The sequence below is a fragment of the Prionailurus bengalensis genome, chromosome D1 (genome assembly GCF_016509475.1).
Source record: "Prionailurus bengalensis isolate Pbe53 chromosome D1, Fcat_Pben_1.1_paternal_pri, whole genome shotgun sequence".
In the NCBI taxonomy this organism is placed as follows: Eukaryota; Metazoa; Chordata; class Mammalia; order Carnivora; family Felidae; genus Prionailurus; species Prionailurus bengalensis.
The window spans coordinates 11,792,107-11,805,257 of NC_057346.1; the positions used below are offsets into that span (position 1 = coordinate 11,792,107).

General features: G+C 43.8%; 1 protein-coding gene across 7 annotated transcripts in view; it reads right to left on the minus strand.

The window, feature by feature from the left end:
* USP28 (ubiquitin specific peptidase 28) overlaps positions 1 to 13,151 on the minus strand; it is a 67,089-nt gene that overhangs the window by 2,135 nt on the left and 51,803 nt on the right. For 4 of the 7 annotated variants that reach the window (XM_043579374.1, XM_043579373.1, XM_043579377.1 and 1 more), the window contains 11 exons: positions 12,526 to 12,596; positions 10,927 to 11,155; positions 7,912 to 8,106; positions 6,993 to 7,132; positions 6,662 to 6,847; positions 5,532 to 5,627; positions 4,665 to 4,843; positions 4,476 to 4,554; positions 3,572 to 3,651; positions 2,922 to 3,045; positions 730 to 925 (listed from right to left, as the gene is read on the minus strand). In XM_043579374.1, coding sequence (XP_043435309.1) covers positions 730 to 925; positions 2,922 to 3,045; positions 3,572 to 3,651; positions 4,476 to 4,554; positions 4,665 to 4,843; positions 5,532 to 5,627; positions 6,662 to 6,847; positions 6,993 to 7,132; positions 7,912 to 8,106; positions 10,927 to 11,155; positions 12,526 to 12,596 — 1,575 coding nt within the window. Of the gene's footprint in view, positions 1 to 729; positions 926 to 2,921; positions 3,046 to 3,571; positions 3,652 to 4,475; positions 4,555 to 4,664; positions 4,844 to 5,531; positions 5,628 to 6,661; positions 6,848 to 6,992; positions 7,133 to 7,911; positions 8,107 to 10,926; positions 11,156 to 12,493; positions 12,597 to 13,151 lie in introns of those variants that run through there. The other 3 variants (XM_043579376.1, XM_043579375.1, XM_043579379.1) reach the window with 2 other exon arrangements.

Here is a 13,151-nt window from a genome sequence, read left to right on the forward strand (position 1 = left end):
AATGCTTTGGACGAGCAAGACTATTTCATTTGCTATCCTACTAATCTCAAGGGCATCACAGTTAATAGTGGGTGTTCTGTCTTACAACTTCAAGTCACAGGAAAATTGAGTTATGGCACCATCAGGTAATCAAAGTGCATAAACATTTTGATTTTTAAACTATAAAATTGGAGTTCAGATTTTGACAGATGAAAAAGTAATGCAAGTCTGACGTCCCTGGAGAGGAGAAAAATTTTTAACAGGACTTCTGGGCTGTCTGTGAAGTCTTCAGCAGCCACAGAGGAGGTGAAGGAAGGTCTTAAGAGGGACAGAGGCCTAGGATCCTGTCCCTTGTTTCAGTAGAGCAGAGCCACTTCCAACCAACTTCGATGCTTCAATAATCCTTTAAAAAGGTTTGATAACCAGTGCCATTGAGTAAAAGCACTGTAATTTCTAAAAGTCTCAAGAGCCTTAGAAATTATTGCAAGTGAGGGAGGGCTTGGGTGGCTCAGTCAGTGAGTGTCCGACTCTTGATCTGGGCTCAGGTCATGATCTCACAGTTTGGGAGTTCAAGCCCTGCATGGGGCTCTATACTGACAGCAAGAAGCCTGCTTGAGACTCTCCCTCTCTCTCTGCCCTGCCCTGTTTGCACTCTCTCTGTCTCTCTCAAAATAAATAAATAAACTTAAAAAAAAAAAAAGAAGAAGAAGAAGAAGAAAGAATTTATTCCAAGTGCTAACAACAACATACCCGCAATATCTTGTCCAAGGTAAGAGCACCAATGGTTTCTCATGATCTCAATGGCATGTAGGTCATCCTTGGAGATGTCATTATTAATGATAAGGTGAATGCAGGGAATGATCAGCTCATTCATCACATTAATGCCCTCTGTTACAGAGTGGTCGTCGTTTGTTTCAAAGAGAGAAGCTGCCTTGGCATTCAGCTCCTATAGATAAAAGGCAGAGTGGGGGGCGGTGTCTGAAAAGGATAAATACCTATTTTAGAAGAGCCTAAACAAACGGTTCCCAAACTTTACTGCATATTGGAATTTCCTGGGAATTTTAAAAACTACTGATGCCCCATCCTAGATACGCTGATTTGACTGGTATGCAGGTGACTGGGGCACTCGGAGTTTTAAAAGCTCCCAAGGCGATTCTAATGTAGCAAAGTCTGTGACCCACTTACCTAAACTTACAAGTCCAGGTCTTGCTTAACACATGCTTCCACTAAAAGGCCTATTCAATGGCTCTCGATCTCCACTGAGCACCACAATCTCACCTGCAGAAGACATGCTGATGCCCTGGGCCCCTCCCCAGAGCCTCTGGTTTGACAGTCCAAGGAGGGAACGCTCCCTATGTCATTGTGATGCCTGCTGAATGCTGAGAGCCAGTGATGGAAAGAACCCAAATCACTGTTACCACCCACCTGCAGCAGCTGAGTAGGACATGCAAACTGTATTTGGTGATTTCAAACATAAAAGCATGGCTCTAATAAAATTCAGATCCATCAAATCTACAAGGCCCTTCTTTTAGCTTCAAAATGCCCTGCCACAACCTATAACTGATACGGAAATCAAGGTATAAATCAGAAAATGAAAATCTTGAGATGAATACACATCATGACTGAATCTCCTCCATCTGGTAGTAACAAGTGCTATTGAGTAAAAGCACTGTAAAAGCACTGCCACTGGTAGTAACAAGGCAGTGGCAGGAATGCTGGCCCAGCTCTTCCCGGGAAGGGCAATCCTGCTGGGTGTCAGGAAGACAAATGCAAGCTCACAATCAGAAGGCAAGCCACCCCTCTACAGATCTCTGAAGGACGAGCACTATATAAACCCTTGGATAGGCAGAGGGGATATGGGTCTGCCATTCCCCATGACTGCCAAATGCAAAACAGGCCAGGTTAGATCTTCAGTGTTGTATGACAGTGATATTAACAGAACAGTAGGACTAATTTTTTTTTTTTTTTTTTTTTAAGTAGACTTCATGTCCAGCACAGAGCCCAACATGGGGCTTAAACTCACAACCCTGAGATCAAGAGTCAAACAGTTAACTGACTGAGCCACCCAGGTGTCCCAGCAGGACCAATTCTTATAATTTGTATCTTTAAAAAAAAAAAAAACAAAACTGCAGTCTTGGGGCACCTGGGTGGCTCGGTGAGTTAAGCGTCCAACTTTGGCTCAGATCGTGATTTCACAGCTCACGAGTTTCAGCCCTGCATCGGGCTGTCGGCTGTCAGCAAGGAGCCCACTGCGGATCCTCTGTCTCCCTCTCTCTCTGCCCTTCCCCTGCTCATGGTTTCTCTCTCTCAAAAATAAACATAAAAAAAAGGGGGAGAGGGAGGAGGAGTTTCTTAGAAATCACCAAATTCTCATCTTTTAGCTTAGCAGGGAACATAGAAAAAACACTGCATTTCTTCAAGACACATCTATTACAGTCTTACGATGTGCCAGACACAGAGAAAACAGCTGAATAAGAAAAGGATCTGTGAGGGGTGGCTCAGCGGGTAAAGCATGTAACTCTTGATCTCAGGGTTGTGAGTTCGAGCCCCACGTTTGGTGGGGAGATCACTTAAAAAAAATAAAATCTTTACAATAAAACACACAAAAAGAAATAAGAAAAGGGTCTGTGTTCAACGAACTCACAATCCACTAGAGAAGCAATGCAGTAAACCGTGTAATGCAGGTGTGCATAGAGGGCACAGAAAAAAGGATAACTGATTGTCATCCTAGCTTCTCTCGGGGGTTGAAGAAGAATTATATTCATTTAAGTGACCTAAAATAATCTGGCTCAATGTACAACTACTCCTAAGAGTTTAGAAAAATCTACAACCTACCCAAGGTTATTTTGTTTTTTAAGTCGTATTTCTTCACGGCTTCAAGGAGCAGAGGTAAAGACAAGAAAATAATAAAAATCATAAGGCTTTACACAAACAGTACAAACCAGAAGGCACTTTCGCCGGTACAAAGCGATGACGGATTCCTTCACCCCCCGGCGGGGCCCCTTGGTCAGCAGGGCGGCATTGCTCTGGTAGGCATATACCAGGTAGGAGAGTGCCTCTTGGTACCTTAGAAAATGGTGGATAAATGACAGATGAGTGCCCCTTCTTTCTCCAAAATCTAGGGCTCAGGCCTCTCTGTTCCCCAGCACAAAAATTTCTGTAGCTCCAATTATGGAAAAATAACTGTCCTCAGGACAGAGGCAGCGTGGGATACTCTGACTGCAGCCAGTCTCTGCCCTTCTACAGGCTGGCCAAGAGACCCAAGCCCAATCGTGAAACTTCCCTGGCTTTCCATTTTCTTCAACTCTAAACCAACTCTAAGGTCCGTGACAACTCTAAACTTCATTTTCTGAGTTCATCTTTATCACAGAGAAAATCTGGCCATTACGTCTTTTCACCAATGCATCTATCACTACGTAAAGGATGAAAAACCACATGTGATGGTTAGTAAGACAGTGGGAAAAGCAGAGGTGCCCTGCCACGTGGGACAAGGGAGGGAACACATGGCTATGGTTCTCTCTGTTCCCGGGTGGCCACCAGCAGGTAACAGTGCCCTGACCAACAATCCGAGAGACATAAAAGGCCAACATACTTTCCTTTTTGGTAGAGTTCCAGACCCGTGAGGAGATACACAGACACCTTTCGAAACAAACTATAATCCTCATGCCACTTCTGCAAAGGAATGACTACCGTTAGCGATGATGATCACCAGGAACTTTCCCTACACTTCCCACCACACTAAGTTTTAAACTCTATACAAATAGTTATTGAGCACGTATGGCCAGGCACAAACACAACAAACACAAAAGCTTTTCGAGAATGATGTGTTCAATATTTACAACAAAAGCCCACTGCTGACCTTCATTTTCAGTGAGCTATTACTTCCCGAGGAACAGAAATATTTATTTCACAGGAGCTTTAGAGTTTATTATTCTCATTTCCAACACCCCTGTCAAAGTCCTGCAGTTCTGGTTTCAACAGATGCCTCTCAGGTTCTGACAAAACCGTGCGTGTGCAGGGGACACGGAAGGACAAGGCTGTTCCAGTCATTCAGAAGAGCACTTGAGCTCAGTGGGGTGCAGTGGGACCCCGTTAGGTGTCACAGAACACTGCTTTCCTTCTAACACACTGCTTTTTTGGGAAATTTGCAGTTATGTATGCATTTTTACGCACAGAAGTTTCATTTGGAATACAGAAATACCAGCAAACAGTATTATTTTACAAGAAACCAAACCATGAATCAAGAATTTTACTGCCTGGGTCGAAGGCTGGAGTAGGTATTAAACGGAAAGGAAGCATTAATTTACTCCAATAGAAGAATCGAACAAAAAAACCGGCTACTCTGAGGGTTAGAGCTCATTTATCCATTGGCACCCAATTGTGGGTTTTTTGGGGGGAGCGGGTGGAGGCTAGTCAGTCTGTGATAACACAAAATTGTTACGTTTTGCCTCAAGAGTTGATGTTTTTGTTTAGCACACTTAAAGAGGAGACTTCACCTTGTACTCTTCCATATTCATGTCCTCTGGACCAATCTCCTGCAGCTTGGCCTGCGCCACCTTCATGATGCTGATGGACCTGGGTGGGCCAAGGTCAGAGAGCAGTGAGAGGCCCGGCCTGCCCAGCAGGGGTGGGAGGGGCTTGCGCCGGAAGCGGCGGGTGGTGCGCCTGCGCGTTTCGCTCCTCACCTTTCATCGTAGCTGAGATTTTTATCTGCAAACTGTTCCAGGAGGGTCCGCTCCACCACCCTCTTGGGCGCCTCATTTTGGAAAAAGTAGACAAGCACGTGCTGGAGCCGAGGGTCGCTGTGGGCCGTGGGCGTCTCCTTGGCCAGCTGGTAGAGCCTGGAGTACTCTTCGTGGAATGCCTGTTGACGACAAGGTCGGCAGTGAGCAGGAGGGGGCGCTGTGGCCTTCCGTTCGCACAACCCGATGCCTACGTTAGAGAGGTGTTGCAGAACTCCAAGAAGACTTGAAAGAGCTCCTACTAGGGAATTACAGAGGCAAGTGCGGAACCTGGGACTTGTCTGCCTGTCACGAGGGCTAAAACTCGCCGTGGCACCGCAGACGCACTGTGCTCTAAGAAATTTGTCTCTCGCATAAAATTCTAAGAAAAACAAGTATTTCGTTCTAATGAGTTTGGGCGTATCCTGGAGTTCCAAGGACCTGAATTTTAAAAATTCACATGAATGCAATTTATTCAAGTACCTTACGTTTTACTCAGGTACCTTAAAAAGCAGGGCCTGCTTTCTTAGCTCATCTTCTATCATGGCCCTCACACCACAGAGGCAGCTCTATTAATGGAGATCTCCTAAGGACCACGACCAGCCCTCCAGGCTAGTTGTGATCCAGTTGGGCACAGCTTGCCAAGGCTGCGTTCACCCCGAGAGGGGGCGCTGTCGGTGGTGCAATACCGGAAGTGGAATTTTAGGTGTTAAAGAAAAACACACTTCATCCCATTTTTTTTTTTACCATCTAATAGAATTACGGCTCCATTATTATGATACTTGTGGTGTAAGGATATTAGATTAAAAAAAAACAAACAAACAGAGATACCTTAATAAGCCCTGCTTCAGACCCATCTCGGTCAAAGGTCTGACGGGCTTTAGCTATGGCCAGGATGACCCCTTGCATGGCAGGGCTCAGCATCACCTACCACAAGAAGGCACACAACACGGAGAGAAAAAGGAGAGAAGAAAAGTTCAAAAGAAGAATGAGTGACAGAGAGGCGAGTGGGCGGCTGAAGTGAAGTGGGGCGGCGTGCCCGTGGCCGGCCCAGATCTGCGCACCCGCCCCCCATGCACACCCACAGCCCCGTCCCTGCACAGCATGTCGGGACTTTGCCCAAGACAGGCTGTCCCTATGTATTCTAATTTTGCGGATGAACTAAGACGGGTATCTGAAAATATCTACAAATGGCGACTGCTGAAGAATCAAGTTAAATTACAGGTCTCCCAGGGGAAGTGTCTGCAGTGAGAATTCCAATTTTGTTCTGTAATCTGGGTGTGTGTTCCAGTACACAAATATTCTAGAGTTTAACTAAAAATGTTTAAATGTTTTACACTTAAGACACTCGAAATTAGGCGATATGCTAATATGACTTTATAAAATCAAACGCTTTCAAAGATTTCGAGGGACAGGGTTCATGACTGCTAATGTGCAGTGACAACTCCAAAGGGGACGAACCATAAATAACGTGGGATCCAAAGCTTCTTCCAAAAGCTTTGGAATCAAAAACAACTTCGATTCACATTTGTTTTGCTCACTATACACCACTGCAAGTTTGATATTTGGGCAGAAAAAAATGGGCTAATACTACCAAAGACAAAGCCTCCTAATTGAAAAGGCCTTTTTTTTTTTTTTTTTTCCCACTCATAATACCAAAAAAGGAACTAAACACTATCTTTCTGAGCCACTAGACCCTGCAGGGGCCTCCGTGAGTATATGCCTGGGTAGATACCCACCAGGGGCAGCGGACAGCAGGCACAAGGCTCCAAGGCTCTCTTTTAAAGAACAGTAGCTAAGGTCAAAACCAGATGGGCCCTCTTGTTCATTAGTTGTTTCAATTAGGAATATTTGTTTCAATGCGAACTACTGCCAAACACCTTAAAAAAGTAGATTCGGTCACATGGGGAGGCAACAGAAGAGCAGTGACACACAGCTGAATCCTGCCCTCATCTCTGTACCTCCTCATCATATCCATCTGCGTCCGCTCTAACCAGAATCCTTCCCACACTGGGAATCTCGACTTCAGAGGCCTCAGAGTCAGGCTGGGCAGCAGACTCTGTGTCACCAGCCTTTGGGGGCTGCTCTGTCTGCCCTGCGGGGTTTGTTTCCGGGGACATGGGCTTCTCGGGCTCAACTTCCTGAAGCTGTGGCAGCAGGATGGGGAGAAAGAGTAAAAGAAAACAGGAGAAATAAAGAGGGGGTGGTTAAATGGAGCAGAGACACAGAATAATGGAAAGGTGGGGAACGGTGGCAATTCTGGCTGGCAGCAGGCGCCATCGACGTCCTCACCTCGTTCAGCGCGGCTTCCACGCCGCCCTGCTCATAGGCGTGTGCTGTGTTCGCAATCGCCTGCGCCGTCTGCTCCTTTGCGATCACAGCGTGCTCGGAAGACAAACAGCGGACCCCATGGGAAGAGGCTACTGAGGGCTCTGATAAAGAATGGCACAAAGGAATCAGCATGTGATGATAAGCAATGTCTAGAACACTCTGTAAAAAGGCAAGCAAAACAGACACGGAGTTTCATTTACAGCCCTTCTAACGGGCCTTTAAAAAACTAACCCTGTGCGGGGCGCCTGGGTGGCGCAGTCGGTTAAGCGTCCGACTTCAGCCAGGTCACGATCTCACGGTCCGTGAGTTCAAGCCCCGCGTCAGGCTCTGGGCTGATGGCTCGGAGCCTGGAGCCTGTTTCCGATTCTGTGTCTCCCTCTCTCTCTGCCCCTCCCCCATTCATGCTCTGTCTCTCTCTGTCCCAAAAATAAAATAAAACGTTGAAAAAAAAAAAAAATTAAAAAAAAAAAAAAAAACTAACCCTGTGCAAATTTCCCCTTGGAACTAGGGAATCGAAGAGGTATCTACTTCAACGAGAGCCCACGGGTGGTTCTGTACAATTTAATGTGCTCCCAACTTTGTCCTGTTTCTTGATGTCGAGGAGCCTTACCACAAACTGCTGCTGGTTAGAAGAGAACGCCCTTGGAGAACCCTTATTAATCCCATCATACCTTCTCCTACAACCCAGGAAACATGTGAAAACTGAACAGACTGAAAGTACAGGGAGCTGGTCTTTCTGATATTCTTTCTGCTCATCAGGAAAGACATTCTGAAGCCACAAGCTGTTCTGTGAGGTTGTGTAATACCCATGACATTTGAACTATACATCGTGCAGACTGGATGCTACTGGATCACTGGTTTGCGTGCCCTTCACCGATACCTGGGGATGTGGAGAAATCCTGGGACACTGAGCTGCTGGACGATTCCATCTGAGGGATTTTGCAGGACTGTTCTTCTTCCCACTCCTCGACCTCCTGCTCAAACCTCCAGTTATCTTCCTGAATGTAATGCTTCAGTTCAACAGACAGGGCATCCACTTCTCCCAACATCTGATCTGATTCAATTGGGGCCGCCTCTGAGTCAAGAGCAAAGACAGAGTTAAAAGGGAGTGCCATCCAGCAAAAGGTCACCAGGAATCAGAAGGTCCTTTCTAGAAAGAAGGAAAATAAGACACTCGGTCCTTTTTCTTACTCCATGTGAAAAATACATACATACATTCATAATCCAAAAGAAGGACAATATAAAGCCAACAGTCACAGCACACCAATAAGTGTACCTGGAAGATTAACAGGTAGGCATACACTGAATATCTGTTGAATGGATGGATGAATAAAGAGTAAGAATTTGGAATAGAGGCCAATCACTGGCAAAATAGCAGGAACGGACCAAACATTTCTTGGAAATCCAGAAAATCGTTAGATCCAATGGGAATTTCAAGCTGAACGGTTTTATCAATGTAAACAGTACAACTATTGTTGATAAGAATATCCATCTATGGGTGCCTAGACACTCAGTCGGTTGAGTGTCTGACTTTGGCTCAGGTCATGATCTCCTAGTTTATGGGTTCGAGCCCCACATCAGGCTCTGTGCTGACAGCTCAGAGCCTGGTACCTGCTTTGGATTCTGTGTCTCCCTCTCTCTCTGTCCCCCTCCCCTACTCACTCACACTCTGTCTCTCTCTGTCTCTCAAAAATAAATAAATGTTAAAAAAAATTAAAAAAAAAAAAAAGAATATCCATCTCAAGACGGTTAGAAGTGAATTCCAAGACATTTATACTGCCTCAAGTTTCACACATGTTAAGTGCTATCAGAAAGCCATGGGACACAATGCTTAGATGGTATATAATACCTAGGGGATAATTAAAAGCTTTGGGGAAAAATGACAAGGATATCAAGGGCATATTAAATTTCATTTCTAATCCTGTGACTAAATCAAAATACAAAAGCCTACAGTAGAACAACACATCTACTTCCTGGTTGCCATTAACTAGCCTTTTCGTTAGGAAAATGACAGCTTCCACTTATGTGTTTCTACAGTAGAAGAATGGACCATATGTGTAATAACAAGGCTGCCATATATACGACCAACAATAGTCCAGTCATTTGTACGCCCCCCACAAGCAGCTGTTCCCTCTTTCATGTGCAAAGATGCAATTATGAAGATCAGTTACTGCTAAGTGGTCATTCTCTCCATCCCCTGGTCCCCCAGCCACACTGCCAATTGGAAAGACAATGCACTCCCTGGACAAAATGCCTTCTGTGTTTTCTTACTTACTCAACAAAGTACAGCCTGAATATGAAAAGAAAAGGTTTTCCGCGATTTTAGATATGAAATGCTGGTCGCAAGACCTCTTTCAGAAAATGTGAAAGAAAGAAAGAGAGAGTAATGTAAATGGAAGGTGACAGAATTTGGAGTCAGAATTGGATCTGGAATCCTGGGCCTGCCAGCTGCTTACTGGCTGTGTGACTCTGGACGAGCAGAGTACCAAGAACATGCAGGTAATGAGTTCCTACTGTGTCTTTTAGAGTTCTAAATTATTAGAGAAATAAAGTTTGAAAGATGTAGTAAGGAGTAAAGTTCTAATATAAATGATAATTATGATTGCTCTTAGAATCAGTTGTATTATGAGGGGTATGAAATTATTCAGGCAAATCTACTCATAGAATCTAGCTATTCTCAAAGGACGCAAAACCATGTGCACAAAGATGGCACTAAAAAAGAAAAAAAATTAGAGACAATATAAAAGTCTATCAGTGGGAAGCTGGCTTAACGAATTATATACATATTTCATGCAATGGAATTATTATGTAGTTGTTAAAAAGAATGAGTTGGTTCTATTTATAAAGATATAGAGATCATTGGGGCGCCTAGGTGTCTCAGTCAGTTAAGTAAGTGTCTGACTCTTGGTCTCAGCTCATGTCATGATCCCATGGCTGGTGATTTTGAGCCCTGCGTCGGACTCTGCACTGATGGCGTGGAGCCTGCTTGGGATTCTCTCTCCCTCCTCTCCTGCTCATGCTCTCTCTCTTTCTCAAAATAAATAAACTTAAAAAAAAAAGAGAGAGATCACTAATACACATGAGTGATGGGAAAGATGCAGGATAGAATGGAAAAATATCCCATTTGGGGGGGAAATGGGGTGGGGACAGACACTGCTAGATAAAACCTAGCATGTGCCTAGATCACTTCCTGAATACTACATAAGAAACCTAAAGAACAGATATATGTTGGGCTCCAGGATAGAAGCAGGAAAGCAAACTTATTTCTTTTCATTCTATTTTGCACTGTATTTTTTAAGTGCATTATTACTTTATAGTAAATTCTAATTCAGGGGCGCCTGGGTGGCTTAGTTGGTTAAGCAACCGGCTCTTGGTTTTGGCTCAGGTCATGATCTCACGGTTTTTGAGCTTGAACCCTGAATCGGGCTCCGTGCTGGCAGTGTGGAGCCTGCTTGGGATTTTCTCTCTGTTCTCTCTCTGCCCCTCCCCCACCTACGCTTTCTCTCTCTCAAAACTAAATAAATTAGCTTAAAATTAAAAAAAAAAAAGTAAGTTCTAGTTTAATTATTTAAAAAAAAATTTTTGATGTTGATTTATTTATGAGAGAGAGAGACAGAGCACGAGCAGGGGAGGGGCAGAGAGAGAAGGAGACACAGAATCTGAAGCAGGCTCCAGGCTTCAAGCTATCAGCACAGAGCCCAATGCAGGGCTTGAACTCATGAACCCAGGAACTGTGACATCATGACCTGAACCCAGGTCAGACGCTTAACCGACTGAGCCACCCAGGCACCCCAAGTTCTAGTTTAAAAACAAAAACAAAAAGACTACAAGGTTGTTCCCTTCTGTGAGCAGTACAGATTCTCCCCATCTCGAACTTCCGTTAGGCTATTTTTACCTGCATTGAAGTGCGGCAGCTTGTCATTAATGTACATCAGACAGTAAGCACTAACGTTTCTCAGGCCCCCATAAGAATCTCTTTCAAGTTCTTCCCAGGAAGATTCAGTAACAGAGATGTCATTGTACTTGAGCCAGACTTGTCGGGGTTGATTATAGATATAGGCCCAGTAGTGTCCAGCATTGGCTTGTCCTTCATGAACGAGAACTGCGTGCAAGCGATAAGGCACCTGCAGAGCAGAAGGCATATTCTTGAGTTAGGTTAAGCAACGTGAACGAGAAAGTGTAGGCTATTACACTTCAAGCTTACTGCCAACTATGAGACATAAGAAAATTGCCTCTTTATACATGTGTTTGATATGGGGTTAATATCAAAACATCTTGCTGATTCCATAGGAAGCAACAAAACACAGCCTTGGAATTTACCAAATTATGTTTCAACTCATGAAGCTTTAAAACCACATAGCTGAACGAGATGGCATCTTTGATGACTCTTTAAATTCCTAAAATCCCAGAGCTGAAGTCAAAGATAATGCAGACCTATTTATCCTCCCAATTCCAAACTCAGTTTACCTAAAAATAGAATCACTTTCACCACTCCTGCTGAGAAAAGGTATACTGCGTTAGGGACATGTGGCAAGTTTAGTACTGGTCTTGCTCTGTGCTGATTTTATTTTGTACCAAATTTCAAGTTAGCACACTTCATCATGAATCAGTCATATGGTCCTCATATTTCTTCTTCCAAGGGATCCATCCACCTCTCTGGGGTGAAGACCCTTTCAACGACATACTTATTTGTTTCAATGTTTGAAAAGCATTTGTTCTTTTTCAATATGGAGAACACAGAGAGCAATACTTAAGGTGCCAAGTAAATATTGAGGAAAAAGGAAAATCAGCCAGAGAGTCAAGTTAAGCCTGTATTCAATCAGTATTTTGGCATGTTTTTATGGCAGTGAAATTTGTGAAATAATACGGAAGAGCAAATGAAGAAAACCCAAGATTTACATGGCGCGTTCCTACTGTGCCTCCATGAGACCTGGAATCAGACAGAGCTCTCCTCCTCCTCCAACCCTGCACACACGAGCCTCTGGCTGGAGCATCTTTTCCTCTCTGTGCCCACAAGGTTATTCTAAACAAAAGTGCATGTGGACAATAAGAATTTCTGCCCTGGCCACATTCCGTTCTGGAGTTATGAGGGAAATAAAGCTTGAAAGCACACTGCTAAACAAAGCATCACCAAGGACAGGATACTGTGGAAAGGGTGGGTAACCAGTCCCTGCCTGGGGTTTTCCTCACCACATGACTTAAACTACCACTTTATGAGAAATTTTTAACACTTGACAATAAACCTTTCTACTATATGAAAAAATACCATGGGCAAAATCAAAACAAGTATGTGTTAAATGTAATTGTTAGAAGATATATTCCCTGTTTGGGCCTAAAAATAAACAGCAAAATACCTATTTCTGTCCTAAGTCTATTCTTAGGTCTCAGGGAGGCTCCCGTTCAGTCTCAAAGAAAACTATCCAATTTTCTCTTTGATCTACCATTAGCACATGAGGACATGCCTTGACTACTTTCCCATCAATTTTCATTCTACCTGACGAAGGAGTGGGTCGCAATACATCTGCTCAATAGTCTGGGTAGTGCTTGCAATACAATTCTTTAAATCTGTTAAAAAAAACACACACACACACACACACAAAAAACTTAGTTAAAATGATTTCGTTCCATACAGCCAACCAAAAAGTACTGTGTCTCTATCCCTGGCGCTCTGGCGATTTCAAATTCTCTCTATGAGCCACAAAAGACTGGATGCTTTCAAAGCAGCTAATGCTTTAGGTTATGAAGGCTTTTAGTTCATCACAATTTGCATTAAGGTTTTAAAAAGTTCTCTCTTATAATTGGCACCAACATTTCCCCCAAAAGAAGCAGTCTCTGTTTAGAAAAAGACCTTAATGGGTCACTTTGGGTGTAAAAATGTATGTTCCTCATACGCGACTGGAGAGGAGAAGAAAGAGGTGAGATTTCTGTGATAAGAACTTAGGAGGGATCTGGATTTGATGATTTGATTTGATTTGACCAATGTGATTTGACTGATCTGATTTTTTTTTTTAATGTTGATTTATTTTTGAGAGAGAGAGAGAGAGAGAGAGAGAGAGAGAGAAAACGCAAGCAGGGGAGATGCAGAGAGAGAGGGAGGGGGACAGAGGATCTGAAGCAGGC